The following is a 23,650-nucleotide window of genomic DNA, read 5'->3' on the forward strand; positions in this document are numbered from 1 at the left end:
TTTTTATTATTAGTTATATGATTACAATTGTTTAATTTTGTATATTTAACATAAATACATATGATGGTTTATTTTTTAGTATGTAGATTATATTTAATTTAAGTCTTCTATTTTAAACTTGGAACTTCAAATATATTTCGAAATACTCTTACTTTGTCGTTTTATTAGTTATTATTCTGAGAATAAGGTTCATAATGAATTACAATTTCATGGAGTATCACGTTTTCAAATCTACTGTAACGGATAAAAAACGTCGAAGTCAATTATACGTAGTATATCTTCATTAAACATTTTGCTAAAAAATACTTTTGTTATACCCTCAAAATCATAATAAAGTGGGCAGTTGATAATCACATCAGTATTTTAAACAATGATACCATAAGTTTTTCTCCCCCTTCTCCTTGCACGCGTTTTTCTCTACAATATTATCAACTTTGCTGATTGATCATGGGCAGGCAATATCATTCGGTTCCTTCATACGGACTCCCCAATCCATTTAAAAACCATACACAAGATTGTAAAAAGATAAAGGAGGTCCAAATGTGGCAAAAATGTTTCTTAGTTTTTTTTACTTATTTCTTTGAAGTGTTGTTTTTAGATTTTAATAGTTGCTTGTAGTTATAAATATGTACATTTTTATAATGTTGTCTTTTGTCCCTAGGACTAAACTTAAACTATAATGTATATTTATATTGTATAACAATGCAACTTCTTTGGATTTTTAATAAACTAAAAAAACAACAACAACATTGAGATGGAATAACTGCTTTCAAAAAGCTGTCAGACATCATATAAAAAATATTTGGAATTGAAGTTAATGACATAATTAGAGCTATAAAAGAGTGGCTAAAAAAAGACGACATGATTAAAATGTCTCTAAATAGAGTTGGTTACGAAAATAAATAATGGAGTCGTTGAGAGTACTTTGAATTTTACTCTATAACTAATAGTTATGTGAACAAGTAGAGGGGCCCACGAATCATTTTTTTTCACAAGGGCATAATATAGCTCTACCCTACTATTCATTTTCAAACCAGTTCTTCAACGAATGTTTGATTAATGAATAATTAAACATTATTTGATTTGAATACTGTATTTTGGCAATTTTTTTGGAAAAGTGTATTATATTTTTTGAGTTTAACATTTACATAAAGATCCCAGGCACATCACTTCCCAAAGAAATATTCAACTCCGTAAGATATAACTATATTATTTTGTCATTTAATGTAGTACCTCCAAATTCTTGTCACGGATTGCTTTTATGTTTCGACTCTTAAGTCTCTCCAGTTAACTTGTAAGTTTTTTTAATACATCCTACGTAAGTAGTAAGGTTTTATATATCATGTGTACAAATTTAAGCCTACTTTATACTGGTTATTGACCCTCAAGTCTTCGAAAAACTAGGGCCATAATTATGTAGGTTGAATTAATTTGATTTTTTCACCGTTTATTACAAAGGCTTTGATATAATTGAACGATGTTTCCTTTTTAGAAGAGGCAAATGCCTGAAAGTAATATTCGAAAGACTGGAATCGCTAAAACGTTCATTTGTCAGCATTTTAACTTATTTACAGAGTCAAGCAGCGATCTCAGAAAAGGACACATTCTTTATGTCTATGTAACATCCACAAACTATAATGCAATGAAATCTTCACGAAAGTTGAAGGAAATATGCGAATCAAGATATTGAATATCAAAAGATTTTTGGTTTAACTTTGCTCTTAAACGGATTTTCTTAAGGATATATGAAAAATTCAAGAAACTTTCAGATAAAAAAAGGATGGCAAAATTCTCAAACGAATGTAATAAACTGTTCGTTAGTGTCACTTAACACTTTTGAGCCTATATATCCTTCTCCGTATACATCAAACTTAAATGACCCTCAGACATCTCTTTCTCAAAAGGCCTCCAAAACAACTCACAATACCTCCAAGTTAAATTAGCCCCAAGCTTATATTTCCCAAAGTGCTCCTAAAACATTCAATTAAATATTTGTCTCACTTTCTTCACTCAAAAAGAAAATCACAGACTTAGAAATTTTAGTATTAAGATATAAGGCAAAATCCTAAAGACTGGAACTTGCTTTGGTTACAAAAGACCAAGCAATTGACTATTGGACTGAGGAAATAAAGAAATTGAAGGTAAAGTAAGAATTGGCATACCGAATTGAAAAAATTAATTAAGACAAACGTTAATTTGGAGAAGAAAACAGACACTTGTAAAATTAAAATGAAGAATTTGAGCGAAGGTGCTCTAAGTAAACAACTTCAAATTACCAAATCAAGCTTGAAAAACATACAAAATAAACATTACAAATTAATATCGTATAATCGAATAAAGTCTAAAAATAAGTTACTCCTTACAGTTCCAAGAGCTACATTCAACAATACAAAAATTAAAAAAAGGAAAAGACAAACTATGATTAATAAATTAAAATCAGAAATTTTATACTTACAGGATAAACTTAACTCTGAGGTAGCAATAAGTGACTTATGGAAAATAAATTCTAATACCGTCTTACATATGAAGACGTACCTAACAGCAATTAGAATGTTGGTGTATCAGTGCATCATAAACTTTCTAACTTTTTTTAAATCGTTTTTGCCCTATGTTGATAATATCAATATTCCAAAACGGAGCATTATAGAATTAATGGGTATTGAGCTTGGAATTATTTCTAATCTTTAAACTGCTGAATTTATATTAAATAATTTCAATATTACGCTAGATAAAAGCAAAGTGTTTTACCTTGTTTTACTTTAGGGTTTACCTTGGGGCCCGTGAAAATTGACCATCATACTTACATCCCCTAGACATTCAGGGCTTTCATTTCTTGCTGCTATAATCTTGACCATTAGACTTTGATCTATTTTCAGCTTGGCTGCTTTACAATACTAAAGGGAACTAACGTCTCCGTTGCTCCAGTATCAGGTATTTCATTTACTTCAAATTCTTCACTCACAGTGTTTTGCGTTGGATAAATTTTTATTTTAATCATTGGAGTCGGATTCTTGAATTTTGTTTGCAATCTCAGTACTTTTATTTTTTTAAATCTGATTTTGTACATGCCTTAAATTCTTTTCATTTCTACATTCTGATCCAAAATGTCCTATTTTATTGCATGAAAAACATTTTTATTTTTTGCAAGACACTCATTTTGGCTATGTCTCTGACCTCCACATCTATGATATTTTTGCACTGACGTTGAAATATATTTTTGTAATTATTCACCTTTGCCGGGTTGATATGGTTTTGAGTACTCAATGGATTGATATCTGGACTTTCCCATGATACACACTTCTCACGGATATCTTGTAGAATAGATTTCTTCAATTTAAGTATTTCTTTTTGGAGATTCTTGTCTTGTAGTCCTACAACATGACATATTCCCAAATGGTCTTCCATTGTGCAATTTTAAAGCTCTGCTTCCTGCGCTAGTCCTTTTGCTCGGTTAAAAAATGAAGCAAAATATTCCTCCCTCGACTGGATACATTTATTGAAGGCAACTCTCCGATTCAGGACAGAGTATTTTTCTTGGTAATACCCATTCAACGCATCTAAACAAGCAGTGCCGTATGTCAGGAAGATTTTTCGGCCCGCTTTACAAGGGTGAACGGTTGATTTTCAGTGGTGAACGTGGGATAGTTAAACAGGACAAATGTTACAGCATAGATTAAATCTTGCAAGAATATCGTCCAATGGACTGTCTGACCATTATTTTCTTCAGGCAAACATTGAGAAAAATAAAATGAAAAGGAAAAACTCTAGAAGGAAAGTCAATGCCGACCTATTCATAAAGGAAGGAGTATAATGGAGTATAAAATGCACGGTGCAAGAATGAGAGAAAATTTTTGAACTATACAATTAAGACAAACAATTTAAACCTCCTTAAATATTTTTAAAATAATAACGGATGAAGATAATGGACGAGATTATAATATACCATGAAACGGTTACATCGACAGAAAAAAAATTATGTTCACAAGTCTTGATGTTCTTAACTCGCATGTATACGTGGTGACGTTTTTGAAAATAATGAAGAAAAAAATGAATGTGTTCTTTATCATGATTAGAAGAAGTTTTTCCTCTCTTTCCCTGACGCAAAGGTGTCAATCAAACTGCCCATGTCTTCATGGAGCTCCTTGTCCACCATCACACTGTCCATGTTCAAGAGAGTGAGGGAGGAGAGCCTCTCCTGGTCCATGGTGGTCCTCATGTGGTCCTTGAGCCTTATGAGACAGGAGAATGACCGCTCCGCCTCAAAGCTGCTGATGGGCATTGAGGCCAGGATAACAATCACCTTGTATAGCTCCGGCATCAGGCGGAACACTCCCGAGCTTATTAACTCCGCAGCAATTTGTGACGAAACCATGTCTTCTGTGTCAATATCTGCCTAGAGAAACATAAATTTTAAACATATAATGCAAAATGAAACATTATAATATTAACTTTGAATTGCTGGAAGATTGCATGGTCTGACGGGAGCTGCTCGATTTCAAGTCTGTAGTGCTTGGCGACACGCTCAATGACACAGGTCTCCACTTCACTGTCATTGACGATTGCAATGAGATCCATTGTGATGTTTGTATCGTCGGTGGCAAATCTGCTCTCAAGCTCTAATACAATCTTATTGATTGCAACATCGAAATGTGTTTCACGGAAGTAGGATTCAGTTGTTCCTTTCCACTTTATTCTCCTTGGAATCTTCGCCTCCTTGAATTCCAAATCAATTGAGTCCTCCTGGTCAAATACTGATTTCATCTCAGACTACTTCAACTCAGCAAGTTTCCAGATTGATTCAAAGATTTTCTCATTCTTACGACCTTCAAGAGTCCGAATCACTAGGTTGACGGGTTTCCGGGCCTTTGTTAGGTCAACATTTCTGCCTTGAAGTTCATCTGAGAAGCTAGATGTGTGTCTGAGGAGTGTCTTCAACAGTTCAATGACCAAAACAAATTCGTGACTAAAGATGCTGTTGAGCAGAGAAGTTGCTGTTGAACACGACAATGTATCTTTATCTTTTCTTATTATTATGAGGGTCTTCATGATTCTGACCATCCCTAGAGATACAGCGTGTACAGCATCGTAGCGGAGACTCCAGCGGGTAGCAGACTGGTTCTTATCACCACTTGGCATGCTCCTCATCTTTACTTGTTATCTTCACCGATTTGTAGATTGTCGACCTCTTTGATGACCCTTCAATGAAGTTGTATAAAATTTGTACTGCCCCCATTGTATTTCTCAACAGGGTTATATCTGAGAGAAGATCCTTGACTACAAAATTGAGGACATGGGCGTAGCAGTGGATGTAGACACACAGTGGGGCTGCTTCCTTCCACCTGGCGGCAAGACCCTTCTTGATGCCGGATATGTTGGAGGCACCTTCCGCGGCCAGGGAGACAGTGCGGGCGGGAATAAGGCCGAGATCCTTGACAGCCTCGTGAAGCTTCTCAAACAAATATTTGCCGTCAGTCTGGGTAACTTTTACAAACTTGAGGAAGCTCTCTTTCTTGATGCCTTCACTCGTCAGATATCCCAGTGACAGACTGAACTGCTCTGTGTTTGACATATCTGATGTCTCATCAACAATCATAGAGAACCAGTAGTCATCATCGCCGGCACAAGTCTTGACATCTTCAATTATACTTTCCGTTACTTCTGGATGCTATAATCTCTATCAGCTCATTTCTGATGTCGGGTGAAGTCCATTTGGCAAAACCTGCCCCAGCTGAACCAAATTTTTTGACTTCGGCCTCCAGTTTATCTTCGAAAATATGATTGTCGTGTGAACGCAGGGACAAAAACTCCAAGAAATTTCCTCGATTGTTTTCTTTAGATTCCGTCAACTTTTCTCTTGTTTCGGAATCGCCCCTAAAAGCCAATCCTTGCTTTGCGAGGAACCCAACAGTTTGGAAAAGATACCCCAAATAAGCTCGCCACTTCACGACTTCCTCAGCATGTTGAGACTGAACATGCCCGAGAACCGAGGTATTCTTTCTCTTTGATGTGAGGAAATTGATCCCCTTTTCCATCGACAGTTTATGTTTTTTGTTGTTAGAATGAACTTTCAACGAGCAACTGTTTTTCCATGTTTTGAACTCAAATTTCCCAAGGTTGGAAATGGAAAATTTGGAACAGGCAAAACACTTGGCTGACTTTTCAACCTCGTCAAATTCTAGCCACGGGAACTTACGGAACCAATCATATTGAAAGTCTCTGGAGTATTTGTCATCTATCTGAGGACTGTATGTTTGTAACTTGGGCTGTAGAGGATGATCTCTCTCGACTTTAGGCACAGTTTCCCGCTCAGTCTCCAATCTGGTTCTGGGCCGGATGTCCTTCCGCTTTGGCTCCCGCCCGGTAAGTATCGGATCACCCAGCTGGCTCGTGAAGACGACAGGGTACTCTGGGCCTCCGTCCACAAACTCCATCTCCTCAGTCTTGCTCTTCTCACCTCCCTGGACATTGTCGCTAGTCTCAGAGTCCTCTGCAGAGGGAATATTGTTGTTGTTGACTACAGTAGCTGCTCGGGAGAGAAGATTGGTCCGATATCGAGATTAGGAAGTCTTATTCCATGAGAAATCCGTCCGCTGGGGTAATTTGATGAGTCGCCATTATTTTCTGTGTCTGCAGTAACTTTCTCTTCAGCAGAAACGGACTTTTCAGATCTTGGTTCAGGCAGTAAGGCCTCAACTGGAGCAAGGTCATCGGGACAGCAGGAGGCAGTGACTGAGGATGAGGATGTACCAGAGGAAATTTTCTTAACAGCAAAGTTCAATGTTTTTTGCTTCTTATGATCAATTTTCACTTGATACTTGCAGCTGGGGTCATTCTTATGGAGTTTAACTTTGTGATCATTAAAGTTGTCCTTCTGTATTTCCTTCTGACAGATAAAACAAATCACCAACTTTTTGTTAAAATGCGTTTTCCGCATCCCGTGATACATTTCTGATAATTAATAAATTACTGCAACAATCCACTCTAAAAAGTACATAACTATTATTTATGAATTGAGATACCCGAGAGTGTTAACTGTAGTTTAAAACCTCCGTTTTATCTATCTGACTTAATTTGGCCCCAATATTGTCTTAGAGATATAATTTATTAATTTACTAATTCTATAAATGTGCTGGTGAATTTTGGCTACTTTAAGTACAATTTGTGGTGCCTCCAAAGGATTAATCAGAATCATTTTTTCATTTAAATGAACTATAATTTGTTGGAAAATGTATTCCATGTTCAATTTTGAGAAAAATTATCTAGCTTCCTTTTGGGTGGACGTGCTACAAATATGTAATTTTATTATTATGACTCAGTACTATTATGAGTTGGTCATAAGTTACATATATATAATAGATTTTAATAATTAATGATGACTTAGTTCATCTCTATTTACATACCTATATGATTGGTGGACGGTTGAGTAAGGTTGTTGTTTTTTTGGTCCGCTGAAGCGGACAAAGTGCAATACTGACGTACGGCCCTGTAAACAAGCATCAATACTTTGAATATCACCCATAGCCAAGAACTGTTACCCTGACAAGACGAAGAAAGACAGTTATCTAGATATCCAAGCTGCTCATCCAACGGTAATTTTGACATTAAATTCGAAGAATAAAATCTACGGAAAGCTTTCATCCTGTCCTTGAATTCTATAAGACTATCGTTGACTTCTAGACGTTCTGTTTTTAATGAAACATCTACTCGGGTTCTTTTACTCGACTCTGTAGTAATATGTTGAAAATCATTCGTCCTATTTTTAACATTATGGTTTATTCCAAAAATGTTTCAGGATGAATTTGAATAGATTTTGGTAATTCAACACACTTCTTGTAATGTTGAGATTCTAAAAGATTTCCTATTGACATATCCTCTAATTCTGCACATTCCTCTATGAAGTCCTTGCATTTATTTAATTTAGAGTCATCCTCACTAAGTCCATACTCAAACAGCTAATTTAGCTTGAATACCCTGATCTGTAATTGGGATTCTTGTAAGCTCACAACTAATTTCTTTAAGACACGCAACGGACATTGTGATCTGATGACATCCTTTTCCAATCTTCCGATGAAGAGTCTTGATAGATTTGGACCTTTGGTCTTTCATCCTTGACTTCTTCTCTTCTTCTCCAACCATTATTATTTTTATTCAATTTATAATTCAATAATAACAAAAATTCTCTTAGTTTTAATTAATAGGATTCTTCCTTGGCGACTGCGCTATGTGATATATTATATGAATAATTATTGTTATCATTTACATATTTATAGACATAATCAATGTGTCAACATTCTCAAATCTAAAATCCTTTTCTCTAGGTACAGATGTAGATTTCTCCCATATTTTTTTGCATTACATTGATATATTCTTAAGTAACTCCTTGCAAGAGATCTACGAAATTATAATAGCCTTCTTTTGATCTTTTTTTCCTTCATATTATCCAGGTGTTTTAAATGAAGATGTCTATCATCTATTTGATCAAACTCCACTACCATTTCTTTCCCCTAATAATTATTCTATAACACAATTAATATTTTGAACCATTCTATCAGTTCCTCCATTGACTTGTTATACTGTTTAATTCCTGATGGTATAATCGACCACTCCTAAAGGAAAGAAGATAAACCTTTTTCCTCAACTTGATTACCTAAAGTGGCATCTGCCTCAAGAAGGAGAAGTTGTAGGGCTGTCAAAGCATACCATTATCATAAGACTCATTAACTCTACCTATATATTTATTAATACACGAATATATTCTAGTTTATGGTTAGTGTGGGTTAGGGTAGTTAAATAAACAGGTTGTAAGGTCGCTCTCTCTAGCACGAGATACTAAACAAAAGAGTCATTGATATTATTGGATAGAACATGTTGCCATGCCTATATAAAGGAACAGCACAATATGACTTTGAATTGAGGGCTACAAGGATCGATTGCCTCTTACATAGGGGTAAGGTCTCTTTTTTCAGTGGAGTTAGGAGTCTAAATAATATATCAACCACGAAGTTTGACTTTCCGGACTTGTGCAAAATACTGCAAATCAGAGATGACAATCGGAAATAAAGGAAAAGGTCCAGTGTTGTCTAAAGTCCAAGTCCAAGATGGTGCCCTTTTCATGCGTTTTTGTGGGGACATACCATAAAGATCTAAAACTTTTTTCTTCAGGGTTCCAAAAGAGCCTTATAACTCCTCCTGCCGAAAAATTTTCATGATGTTAGTAGATAATACAGCTATGATCACGTGGAGCTAGTCGAAATCATTTGTTATGTCTTGTCCTTTGAACATGATTTTTTTTTCAAAAACCATGTTTCAGAGTCTTCTTCGTCAAACTTTGGAAGGTGGAATTCTTAACACCCGGTTCGGTCACAGGAAGCATCGAGCCTTGTTAAATTTACTCCCAAGTAGGTATTTCACTGCTGGAGTGTGGTTGTCTCATAGTCAGGAGTTTGGAATCCTGTGAACGGGTGGAAGCAGGTATTATATTTGTGGTCGGGATCACCAATGAAGGAACAACACAATATGATTTCTAACACAAGACTGAATATATTACCTATACAAAGTACATAATATAAGAGTAATACACTTATATTATTCATCTCCTCATCTCCTTGAGCAAGTTGTTTCAGTTTCTCAATCATTACGTCTTATATCGGAGACTTTAAGGTCTCCATGGAGACTTCTGGCACTTGGTAAGTTACGTGGGGCATTGTCCAGGTGTGTATCGACTGGAACTATCACATCAGGGAGATTTAATGCATTAAAGTATTTAAATATCTTCTAAGCAACGGTGTGGGTTGGCTATGGATTAACGTTATAAGACATTATGCTTGGGATTTAAAAAGAAAATGAGATGGCAGTAGGGTACTTTTCGGCATTTTCATTCCAAATATTTTCTCATAGTAAATCGAGTCTTGGTCATGAAGCGGATAGGAAAGGCAAAAGCGAACATGGGTCCACATATCCCATTCTATATTGCTTTAGAGGTTCTTAAGATGCTTCTGATCGGGAGAGAGAGAGATCCGGTCCTCTTAGTCTCCAAACTAATCTAGAATTTGGGCCAGTCTAACTCAGACATTGGGAAATTGGGATGGAAATCCGTCTTATGGAATCCTTTTACCGACTCCAAGGAAAAAGGGTTGAGATTTCGTCTTGCAACCTCAAGAATCTTCACCAACAAATCCAAAGAAAATGAAGCTGATAAATTATGCTCTTTCTGTATGAATTATATTGATCATCCTTCTATTTGTTCTACAAATGTAGTAGAATTAATCATGTGAGGAAAATTATGGAAACAAAAATCGAAGAGGAATATGGATTAGAAATGAAGAAGGAAGATTGGCAAGTATCTAAAAAATACTTTGATTAGGCCCAAATATAAGGTTGTAAATACTTCAAGTTTTTTAAGCTCATTCAATTGGTTGATTGAAGTATTTACTTACAATATCCGTAAAAATGGTGGTTTGTAAAGGGTACTTTAAAATTTGAGAGGTTTTTTTAAGACCAACTACAGAGACAATGCTAATTTCAGAAATCAAAAAATATTCCGTTACATAAAAAAATATTATTCATTCCTTAGGTGTTCTTCAAAATGGGATCTCAAAAATGGCTCATTAACTAGGGTTCTGTAGCTCTAAGAATGATGTGTCTTGAGAACAACCGATAAACCTAATAAACCAGGTGAATATTTTCAGGCTCCAAGAACAAAATTGCATTGCTCAATCGGAAATTCTACCTGCACCTTTTTCTCATTAGGAAGAACGGCCAATTTGCCTTTCCTTTCTAAGTTATTTAATACCTCTTTAATCATAAATTCTTATTTTTCCGCGTGAATACTTTTCATAGGTGACAAAATTTTATGAATTTGTAAAGTCTCGTTAAGTATTCCATCTTTATTAACTAGGTGCTCGAGACGGTGAGTGGGTACAATGGAACCGTTGAGAATTAGCTTTGAAGTGGGGGTTTTCTTTAATGATGATTCCTCTTTCCACCTTGCAAAATTGTAGTATATGTACGGTTTTGGGTCTTATTTGAAGAATCTGTAATCTGCAATGCAGAAAAACGTGATTTTCAACTTTACTGTTCTTCAATCACTAAGTGAACCTAAATAATATGGAGGCTACGTACAGAGATAGTAATCTGATTGATGAATTACTTTACAATAAGGAGCTGATAGTTTCAAAAACTGGAACTTTTCAACCTCTCAAAAACTTTTAAAAGCCGATTCTATTTATGATCTTCCCTTCTCAAGGCTATAAGCTGAAGTAGCCGTGGATGCAGAGATTGTCTCAATGTTGAGAGAGAGAGCCGGAGTGGAAATATGGCTGAGTAAGTTAGAGTAAATGGAAGGAACGATATCTTCAATTAACTGGGGCCTTTTCGCTTTTCCATCTTAGAGTTCCTTTTCCTTTCTACTAGATTTCGAATCCTTTTACTCATAAGTAAAATCGTCGGGCCAAAAAGTTAGGAGTATAACTTTTTTTTGATCTTCTTAATAATCCTATTTGTCCCAGAATTTTTTAATGGAACCAATTTACTTTTGTCTTCGAATCGGATTGGTGGGGCTAAGATTTTCATCCTCGTTTGACCAACAACACAACCAGGGACAAGGCAGGGGGTTGGCGTGATAATCTCCTTTCTTTATTAATAATTATCATTTATTATAAAGGTATTTATTCAAACAATCTAAATGGATACCACCGGAATTTTAATATAACTCACGTTGTTGTCAATAATTGAAGAGAAAAAGGAATATTGCCTTCTTTTCTCTACTTCTAGTTGCTAACTAATATATCAGTTCCAGTTAATGCAGCAAATGGAGGTACATTTGCTCTTGGTACCATTCTAGATTGTATTCGATGAATTAGAGAATACTAAGAATATTTTCTTGCTATGATTGGTTCTTTCCTTCCACCATAAGTCATGTATATCATCCAATTTTTTTGTGGATGATACGCAGTGAAGTCTGAAAAACCCAAACAAACTTGCTAATTTTTCCATTTTTTTTTTTTTTTTTTTTTTTTTTCAGGCAAGTTTGTAGAGTAATTTTTCCTTTTTCTTGATGTATTAGGTCATCCAAATGGTAAAAGGATAATTTTTTCGAGGGGGAACGCAAAAAATTGTTTAGAAAGAGAATTTGTGAAAATGTGAATCAAAAGTATATTCGTTAAAAAAAAAATCCTGAGTTTTCTTTATACATTTTTTTTTTTTTTTTTCGAAATTCAAAATGCAATGATGCATTCTGTGTTAAATAAAGTCTCTTTAGTATATATGTACTTTTATTTTTAAATATCTCTATGTATTACTTTTGAGTACTATCTTTAACCTTTAACAAAAAAATTTAATCTTTTTGTCATTTACTAATTTAAGAAAAAATGGAAACATGTTTTAATCTTAGTTTATTCCGATAAGTCATTCAACATAATAATTATTTACAATACTTAAACGAAATCCCTTTTAGTTTTTTTAATTTAAAATTACAAAAGTATCCTAATTATCAATTAAATCAATTTTCGGGAGAATCAACATATCAATTCAAAATACATCAAATGTTTTTATATTTATCAGTCTAAAAATTTCAATATTATTAAATTGAAAACTTTGACAATCCCTTTTGAAATTTTGATTTGCCAAGGTATGGGTCATTGAAATTTTCAAATCAAACATCATATTACTTTAAAAAATTACAAAATGCATGCCTTTTTACTCTAAAGCAATAATTTTGTTCCTTCATTGTCAATTTTATCGAAAATAACAAAAACTTGAAAAAATATTTTCTGGAATATTTCATACTACTTGAAAAATCACTCGAGTATTAATTAATCAAATTTAAAAAATTTGTAAAAACTTAGCAAATTTTGGAAAATTTGCCTGTGTAGTTTTTTTTTTTTAATAAACTTTTTTTTATCAATGTTATAATTTAGTGTGTCTCTAACATTGTTATACTCAGTTATACTTTTATTTAAAAAAGAGAGAAAAAAAGTTCACAGTACACTGTATAACTATATATTTAGTAGTATAGAAGATCAAATGGCCGTACTTTAAGCGTGTGAGGATACAATATGGCATGAGCTGACTAAAAAAAATAAAGGAACATCAAACGAATATAATATACATATGTTATTAGCCTGGAGAATAAAAAAGTTTCTCTCACAAAAATATAATCTATATATTTACTACTATGAGCCTATATATATACTAAGACATGTATACAGTGTTGCCAGGTAGATTTACTTCTAAAATCAGCTAGAAACTCAATATTATTATGGTAACATAAATAGGCTTAGCAAAATACTCTAGATTAGACGACCAAAATTTTACTGTGTCTTTTGTTTTCTAGCCATTTGACAAGGGTTATATTACACCATTGAATTTATATTCTTGTTATGTCCTCTGAAGGTATATCCAATGATTTTAATAAGGGTACTATGGACTTTTTCACCACAGACAAAGTGTTACCAGCACTAAACATCGACATTGTTTTTCATAATTTCACATTGTCGAGAAAGTTTATTTCTAAGTTCTTTAATAAGCTTCATGAAACCCAGAAATTCTAGATTCCTGGTCATTGTATCAGAACGTACTTGCGAAACAGCCAACTGTACTAAATGACATACACAGAGAATATATATTAATGCAGAAACATCATCTTCTTTTGATTATCTGTACACAGTAAATCAGACAAGAATTGGCCAAAAATCGGCTAAATTATTTAAAAAATCAGCTAGGATTTCCAGCCATCAGCTAGATCATATTTTTTCCAGTGAGACAAGTCCAAAATCAGCTAGGCTGGCATCACTGCATGGAGACGCGCGATAGATGTGGTACCCGACTTAAGACTACATATTTATCAGTAGAAAAGTAAAAAGGTGCGCATTTTTGGCGTGCGAGGATACAATATAACATGAAAAAAATAAAGGAAGGACTGAAGGGAAAGAATGTACAATTAGTAGAAGCCATGTATATATTGTCCTTCTCTTTGCTGATTGGCTTAAAGATGTCAGCTGCCATAAAGTATATTTTAAAGGTCTTGAAGACAACTTATGTATTACTTTGTGAACTTAATTTAATTATTTATGATAATTGGGCAATATTCATTAATTGCAATATATTTTTATAAGGGTAACTTGTTGTGCAGCGTATTGTAATAATGGGTCAACTTCGACTAAAAAGTATCCTGGCTTATCGCCCAAGAAAATTTTTATTTTTCCAAAAGGCAGTAATCGAAGGAAGTTGTGGATAAATGCCATCAAACGTGCGAATTGGACTCCCACCAAAGACTCAAGAGTTTACCAAGCATTATAATTATCTAATTTTTACTATGTGAGATATTTGAAAATTAAATTAATGGGTTTCTTTATAAGGATGACACAAGGCTGCATATTCTACTTATTCATGCTTAAATTATTCGCTTTAGGCTCATTTTGAAGAATTAATGTTTCTCCAGAAGTCTCAAGAGAGATGGTGGTATTTGGTACATAATGCAATTCCTACATTGTTTGAGAATTCTATGATAAAAAACAACAAAAGCTCCTGTTTAACCGAAACAATTAAAAAGTTGAAGTATGCATGAAATTGTGCAACACATGTCTTGATTATTGGCCTCATTTAATTACAATTAATTCTTTAATTGTATTATTTCCAATAAATATTAATAGACTTTATAGTATAAAATTCATTTGAGTATTTAATATTTCAAAAAGTAAATTCGTTTCTTTTTAACTTTATATTTATTTTAAAAACTAATTTTTTAATTCAATTCTTTAATAATAAAACAAAGTATTAACCAATATCTAATAAAAAAATAACAATTTTTAATTATAAATCAATAGAGAATAACAACTATATATCAGTCGGTATAATAGCTATAAATTTATACCTTATAGTCCAAGAGCCTGCCACAGAAGATTTCACCCCATAAGGTACAGAAGGTTTGACCCTCTGATATTACTTATGTAACATTGATATTTTTTTGTCAACCTGACCGCCCCTGCTGGGTCTGGCCTCCATAACCCCCCACCCCCACGGAAAATAGCCTCTACACAGGTTTTTAACTTTAAATCCACACTATTCATGGCAAAAATGTTTTTGTATTTTTATTTAGTTAATAATACTATGTTTAACTGGTTATATGATGAAATTGGGATTGTTATAATGTCCTGATAAAGCATTATCAACATATTGTTTCTTTTAATTTAGGGGGGTACTTTTCGGGGGTCTGGCTTAATTTTTCTAGACAGAAATTGGTTAACTGTTATATATATATATATATATAATGTCCTGAAATAGTATTTTACATTAATGCAAGTTTTGTCTATGTACTTCATGGGTAGAAATAAACTGTAAATTCAAAGTCTATTGGAGCGGCTTTGGATTCAGGGGGAGGTGGGGTCTGAATATGGATTTTTTCTTGTCAGTCTTGGTTTTTTATGATGTCCTGACATAGTACTATACATTGGGGCAAGTTTTGTCCTTGTACTTTATGGTTAAAAAAAAACATCGAGAGGCTATTTTCAGGGAGTCCGGAGGACAAACCCAGCAGGGGCACTCTGGCTGACAAAAAAAAATCAATGTTCTAGGTGACATAAGTAATGTCAGGGAGTCCCCTCTTTCCCTTGAGTCCTTCAGACATAACAAAAAAAAAATGTTATCAGCAAGAAGGTGTGTCAGTATAGAGTTAGTGGGCGACACTTCAATAAATTATAGAGGAATATTGTCTTTCAATTTTTTGACTATTAATAAAATGAAGAAATTGACAATGAAGAATATTTTTATATTTTAGTTTCTGTATGTAAGTAAATCTATGAATTCACTTACAAAGTTAAAATTAATGAATAAATTCAGAGTTAAAAGAGAAGATAATTTATTTTTTGAATACTGAAGTAAACTCTTTAAAATCACAGTTTAATTGATTTAACTTAAATACTAAATATAAAAAATTAGTTTAAGTGAATGAGCGTTGATTGGTTGGACTAACATTAGCTTCTATTATTTAGTGAAGACTTGCAAATAGTTATTAGACAATAATTCTATAGTTGAAAAGAGTTGGGGCAGAATTGGTGCGAAATTTGTTAATTACCAAAAGATTTTGGGACTTCTTAATCTTTCTTTTCGTATGAAAAGTTGTGTGAGCAGTGCTGAGTTGTTGTTTCATAATAAGCAAGTACTGCAGCCTTGAGTTCCTTATAAGAGTATCCTTCCCTTCCCGTTTCCCCCGTATTTGAGACCACGTTGTCTGGGAGGCCAGTAATAGTATGGTGGAATTTTGTGGAACTGGAAGAGTTATTATAGAGTTTTAATTCGGTAGCTGGACTTATTGGAGACATCCGATAAAATTACTTTCTTCATAAAGTTCTTGAACGGACTATATGGAGACTGCAGACTATTTGGAGACATTTTGGATAGAATTAGAAATTCGAACCGTTTTTTCCTAAAAGGAAAAAAAAAAGATGAGAAAAGAAAAATAATACAAATATCAAATATTAATTATTATTAAATTTAAATCAAAGATTGAAGTTTGAACGAATTCCTGCTTTGAATTGGAACAGACTTCGTGAGGTTGGTGGACTACGGATATAAGAGAGACCCAAGATTAATTACTTATCACTTGATGTGCACAGTAAGGAATTGATTTAGTTCGGATACCAAAAACGGTTCGGACGAGCTGTTTGTTCACTCCCAAGATCCACAGAGGCTAGGAAATGCTTGACTTAAAATGGCAATGGTATCTCCTTTTACTATCTTAGAGGAAGAGGCCCCACATGCAGGGTTTACGTGGAAGAGGCACTACTCAAAGCTGAATTTAAAAAGAATTCAGATCGTTTACAGTTATCACCGATTAGAGAAATGAATAGCGGTTCGATTAAATTGGGAAGAGCATACTGACTAGCTATAGGCTCAGAGGCTCCAATCAAATTGGATGAGCTGATTACCATATATCTACCTGCAAAAGGGAAAAACAATTGTGGGTTAGTCATAGTAGATAATGCGTTAAATGCAAGAGGGGTTCATCTTCTATTGTTGATCCTGAAGAATCAACTGCACCAATACTAATTTAATCCAAAAAGGAACAACGACTGACACCCCTTCAAAGTTGCCACATCGACTATCAGGGACAACATTTCTGGGCAAGACCACACAGAGAAATTTAAAGAGGCTGTGAGGGAAACAGTTCAGGACTTCATCAAGCTTGTTTGGGATCGAATGCTCACACCAAAGCAGATGTACTTAAAATAATCTATTTCGTCTGGGATTTTATCATAGAAGGGCTCTTCGAGGACGAGCGAGTAATCTGCGAAGAATGTAATGAAAAAAACTATAAGAAATTAGCCAGGGTTTGGAGTCCAAATTGGGTAGGAAACCATTGAACAAACGAACTCTTGTATGGTTTTGGTTGTGCTAGTTATCTCGAACGAGTGGCCTCTTAGATTGTCATTAAATTGAAGTGTTTATTATCCAGAGCACAATATTATAATGTTTCTCTCACTAGGAATTTTGCTTCGTCTGCTCTGAACGAGTTTGTGCTGACAAAGTTGACCGAGAGGAGAGAGGAAAAAAGAGTGGAGGAAGAGAATAAAAGAAACTATGTATCTTTACCGATGTGAAGGCTAGGATTCTAGGATTTACTTAACAATTGTCGAATTAAAAAACTGGATCATCTCATTTTCCCTTTATGTTCTCTTCTCTTATGAGAACGAAGTTATTGAGACAAAATGTTGTATCAAAATTCAGTTTTTATTTTTTAAACAGTTTATATTATTCATGTGTTTACTTCCATAATCATCTAATAATCCATGACTTGAAAAACTGCACTTTGGTTCGGTATAAGTTTGGTACAATAGTGAAAAGGTCCTCTTTAAAATGTACAAGGACTTAACCTTAATTCAAGTCTCCAATTTGTCATAAAAAGCCATAGGTTTTTTTAACTATTTTATAAATGCAAAATGAATTAACATTTACTTTGAGCCTTTGTAGTTGATATTTGCTCTTGAAGAACTACAGTTTCCATTCATTATTGATTATGAGACTCACTTTCCATTAAAAAAAACCCTTCTCACCAATTCGATTGCAAGATTGACAACTTTTGTTGTATTAATGACAATATCAAAATGATTCTTTTTTAAAGTAATATATTCACAATCATGAAAATACTGAACGAAGTAAAATAGTTTAGACTAACGACTCTCAAGGACTTTTTCAATAAAAATCTCACTCATATTTTGGCTGATTTGCATTTTTTTTTTTTTAATAAGTTCATTTGTAGTGCGAATATTCACCTTCTCACATGTGAAGAGATTGGAATCTCTTTCAAACTTTGAGGGACTCCCAAACGGGCCCTTGCACCTCCACAAGTCTTAAATTTTACACATGATGCTTCTTTGTTAGGATAGACATCCTAACCAAAAATTATCAAAATCGGTGATGGCGATGTTAGAAGGGTGTGTACACTTGAACAGAGTGCCCCATTTAATATTGTTTCTCTACGAATACAGCTGTATCGGGGATCAACACGTTTTATTCATACTATAACTATGTTTTAATAAATATCTGAGACTATGAATATTATGAATATATATCATGTTTTAAACTATTTAGTTAGTATGTTTAAAAAGTAAATAAATAACATTTGAATTTCTCAATATCTTGATTTTTACTCAAACATATTTTTTAGTTGAACCTCCACATTTTTCATAGTTAAACAGCCCTTTTTTAAATATATTTTATGTTGAAATTATGTTTTCATTAAAATAGAGTACCACAATACTTGGATAAATATAATTGGGTATTCAAGGATTTTCTTGTGGCACCACAATGTGCAGCTTGTTATTTATGAAATTATGAATGTTTAGAGGAAATTTCTACTTGACGTTTCTACGCTCTGGAGTTTTGATAACATAAATATTAGACATGATGGAATTAATGATAATTTATCCATACAATCATTGAGCCAAAGGATTAAATAGAATAATCTATTAAAAAGAAGACAGTCATTGAAGATCACTCGCAATAAACCTAATCCTACCAATGATACATAGAAACAAGCTAGGTTAGTCATTAATAAGGATGAAATATTGGCAAAATAAGGTGTATACAAATAGTACCCCATTAAAAATTATGTTAAAATAATATATATTGTAACACTGTTTAAGTTCATATCAGCTGTTGATGTTTGAGCTATTATATTAATACCCAATACTACTACTGACTTTTTAAAATAGATATTACCATTTTAACTACGTATTAAGTTATAATTCAAATATTAATGTTGAACTGTGTATAACTTAAAAAATAATTGATTGTGATGTAGATTAAACTTATCCACGAAGAATACCAATATATATGCCTATATGGATCTGCAACCACCTATCCTTCCCGTTCCTAGGAGTTCATATTTTTTGTGATATGCCCTTCCAAAGCACACAAGTTCTGATTCTCTCTCTCGGATTTCTTGTTCGGTTCAAGGGATCTTGCCTATTTATATATCGGTCGTATTGGAACGATAATACATTTTGGAAATGCTCCTTCACATCAAAGTTTGGGATATTGACTTCTGACCTCGTCAATCATTGTCTTTATGCTCAAGACTATATTAATGCCTCTAAATCCTCTACAAAATTGTCGTATTCTTCTTTAATGAGAACTAAGGAATATAAATTATGATATCAGGTAGCTTAGAAGTCAATGTATAGTAGATAGTCTGATGTATCACATCCTTAAATGTGTTTATCAAGTTCATCATAAATATATATTTTGAGCTGATTTCTAATGCATGATTTTAGTCTGCAGACGGTTCTTAAGTAATCCAGTAAAAATCATTTATAGAAAGATCAAAAGTAAGGACCGCAATCTAACCAAATCCCCCCTCCCCACAACAACAACTCCTAGTAACAACGTCTGAATCATTCATTGTTACTATCATGACGACACCTTTAAGTATTCATTTAATGTTAGGAACTTTTGCCGTACTGTGAATGCTTTTTACGACATTTTCTCTATTCATTATTACTGTAAGAACCCAATGTTCTCTTCCCAATTTGTGGGCGGGCTAACCTCTTTTCACCGTTGAAACACACGTGTATTCATGATTCGGCTTTTATTAACAATACTAATAAAAAGAGAGAAAAATAAGGAGCCTAATTACAAACAAAACAAGGAACGCCAAAAAATCCTTCATTGAGGGATCCAGGACGAAGTATAGTTCGTCCATCTGATGTTCTCACTTCAGTGCTTCTAATCAAAACATCCGATCCCATTATTGTCTTTCGAATAGAAAGCGGCAGGCCTATCATGAAATACCTTCTCATCTACAATAAGCAACATGACTCCAACAGTCAGATTTCTTTATTTAATTTTCCATTTAAATCGCCCTTGCTGATCTAATAAACAAATCCACTCTTCCATCGGTCCTTAACTCTCTGAAGAACAGCACTCAACTTTCTCCATCTTGTATGGGGTGTATACGACATCTAAACCAATTTTTCTAGAAGATCCATCATGTTAAACCCAGTCATGATCATCGAGGGCTTAATAGCTACCTCTTGAGCATCTGTTTATATAGGAGATGAGGTCAACTGTTCATAACAATATCTACAGAAACACAAAAAAACAAGGAACACCGAACAATTAATAAAATAAACGCACGCAACCTTCCTTGAGGGCTACAATATACTACCTCTAACACTTAAAGTCTGTAAGTAGTACAACATTTGATAATATTTTAAACTGTCATTGAAAGTGTCACCAAAAAAAAGTAACAAAAATATATACAAGTCACTTGTGTTCAATTTTAACACATAAATCCTCATATACTTTCAGTCTTACTGGAGGAACAGGGAAATGCCTCGACTATTATTTTTTATTCTTCCATGGTTAATGTATTTAAATTGTGTTAAGGTACGTATTATTTTATCTTTTTAAAATAAATAAACCTGGTCTAGCAGCCGCTTGTTTTGAGCGTCTCACCACACTAAACGACCATATCCTGTTTTTACATTTAAAGTAGTTACTAAATAGGTCATCCGATTTAAGAGGTCACTAAAACACTAAGCGCTCAATTTATCACTTTACCTTGCTTGATTGTGTTAAACAGATTTGACGTTTTTGTATCTACCAAAAGTTGTGGAATGCAAGGCTATTTACCCGTATTTAGAATTGAGATTAAGTTATTTTTGCAAAGTATTAATTTTTTTTTAGACTTCATCCAATGTTCAGCTGCAATGTAAAATTTAACAAACAAATAAAATAAGAAATTATCAAAAAAAAATCAAAAAAAAAACAAGACAAATAGCACTTGCATAAATTGAGGTGTTAACACTTCTTCGAATAGGATGATTAAAAAATATAATTGATTCCCCATCACCAATCTTAATGGTGTCTATAGGTGTTCTCTAAAAGTTGATCTCTCAAAAGTTTCCAGATTCCAACGTCCTGATTCCTTACTACCATTAAATGTATAGTTAAATCATATTTTATGCTATCCATACTTCTCATAAATTTTTCCTTCTTGCAAATTAACAAAAAAAAATTTATCAAACAGAAAAGGTTCTTCCCCAAGGCTGTTCCCTTTTCCATTGCTACAAATAGAAAAGTCCAAAACTTTTCCCTCCAGGCCTAATTCTAATAAAATTTTAAATTTTAGACGCCATCTCCCTAAATATTATTTTTGTCTTGTCACATGAAGGAAACATATGCAATTGGGTGCAAATTTCTCCACATTCAAAGGTACACAGCTGGTCTAATAGAGATTTCCCTGTAAACTTCTTGCAAGCTATTGTATTGCTATTTATATGCGTTGGCAAATTTCTAGATGCGATATTCTTTATGTTCTTCACTTAGGAAAAAATTGACATGAACTTTTTGTCTCCTTCATTCTGCTCCAGTCTCCCACAATGGATTTTAAACAGTGGACATTGTTCCATATTATTTCTTCAGGAATAGTTTTTTTGATAATCAGTTTGCTGCTTCACTCCAGCTACAACACTCTTTTTCATTCTTGCCTTTACAACAACATTTGATTATAAAACAGTTTCCTTTTCTATCATCTTTGAAATTTTTTAAATCTTAATTGCTATTTCTCCATAATTCCAGAACTTTAAATAAAAAATCATTTCATCTGCTTCAATGCCAACCTCGAGAAGGATTTGAGCAATTATATCCATATTTATATTGAGATCGTACACCTTCCCCGTCTCGAAATTCGAAAACAAAAATTCCTTTACTCACACGCTTGGCACCTTCCTTGTCCTTATTTGTCTTCTTTTCCATTCTTGATTATTATTTCTTTTGTTGGATTCTTTAATTCTTTTTGCTACCTGAGCGTATGAGAAATTGACTTTTTGGCTATTTTCGACTTTCATTTGTGATTCAGAATCCACCATTGTGACTTCTGAAAACTTTGTTTTGTTAAAAGAATATACACGTTTTCAAAACAATTTTATAACATAGTAATTTGTACTTCAGATATAAAATCAATTTGAATGCTGGTAATTTTTTTGCCCCAAAATTGATTTAGCTAACTACATATAACTTTTAAATTACTCATCAATATATTTTATTTTTATAGAATAAATATATTTTATAAATGCATCCTAAAACTTAAGGGGAAAATATCTTCTAGGTTGTAAATTTAGAAGATTACTCAAAGCTCAGGAAGTTATTCTATAAAAGATACCACAGCTTGTTAGAAATTAAAAATTCCTCACATAGATAAAATTCTTTTTTAATATATTTTGATTACTTTTTAAGGCTCTAGATTTTCGATTACCCCATCATATACAACCAACAAGCTATGATATTCAACTGAGTCCACAATATGGAGAATCCAACAAACTCTCTGGAGTCGTTAAAATTGAAGTTGAGTGCGTTATGGAAGGGTCTAAAAATATTACATTGCATTCAAAACTGATACACATTACTCGTCTGCTCATTAAGGAAAAAATATCGGGAAATAAAGTAAAAATTACAAATTTATCATATGGAGAAGCTGGTACGGACTTAGTAATTATTAATATGCCAGAAAATCTGAGAAATGGATCAGCGTATATTATGACGATGTATTACACTACTCTAACAATAGTAAAAACTGGATCAGATGATTACGAGGAATTGGACTACAACTCCGAGTACAACTACGACTCCAGCTACTACTCCAGCTACGACTTCAGCTACGACACTAATTCAACTACCGCAACAAAAGATATAGCAACTGTAAATAACGAATACGGAAATGATCAAGGATTTTTTTATAAAAAGTAATACATTTAATATCTAATCCTTAACAAATTACAAGCAATTTCGATATTGAACAAAATTTGACGGATTTAAAAATATTGTAGGTTCCATATCAAAATATAGTAAGGGCTGTGACGAGGGGCAGTAAGAAAATAATAAATTTGCAAACCTTTTTCTTTATTTTAAATTTAATTTCAAATCCTTGTTCTATAGAAAAATATATGTTGTAAGTGTCTCTACTTTTACGTTAAAGCATTAAACAAACCCAGATTTACCGTGAGCAAAGACAAAATTATGGTCCTTTTTTTATTTTTAGTATAAATTTTGTTTTAAAAATATGCTACATATTTTTAGCAAAATGTTATACAGTAATGACGTTATTTAATACTTTTCTCATTTGTTTCCAATTTTCTTTTTTATTCACGAA

General features: G+C 33.3%; 1 protein-coding gene across 1 annotated transcript in view; it reads left to right on the forward strand.

The window, feature by feature from the left end:
- Positions 1-23,650, forward strand: part of LOC121120027 (aminopeptidase N) — a 33,736-nt gene that overhangs the window by 4,550 nt on the left and 5,536 nt on the right. Inside the window, exon 3 of the mRNA XM_071889351.1 lies at positions 22,738-23,243. Within this exon, the coding sequence (XP_071745452.1) occupies positions 22,738-23,243 (506 nt within the window). The remainder of the gene's footprint in view (positions 1-22,737; positions 23,244-23,650) is intronic.

This window comes from Lepeophtheirus salmonis, chromosome 6, assembly GCF_016086655.4.
Source record: "Lepeophtheirus salmonis chromosome 6, UVic_Lsal_1.4, whole genome shotgun sequence".
Classification (NCBI taxonomy): domain Eukaryota; kingdom Metazoa; phylum Arthropoda; class Copepoda; order Siphonostomatoida; family Caligidae; genus Lepeophtheirus; species Lepeophtheirus salmonis.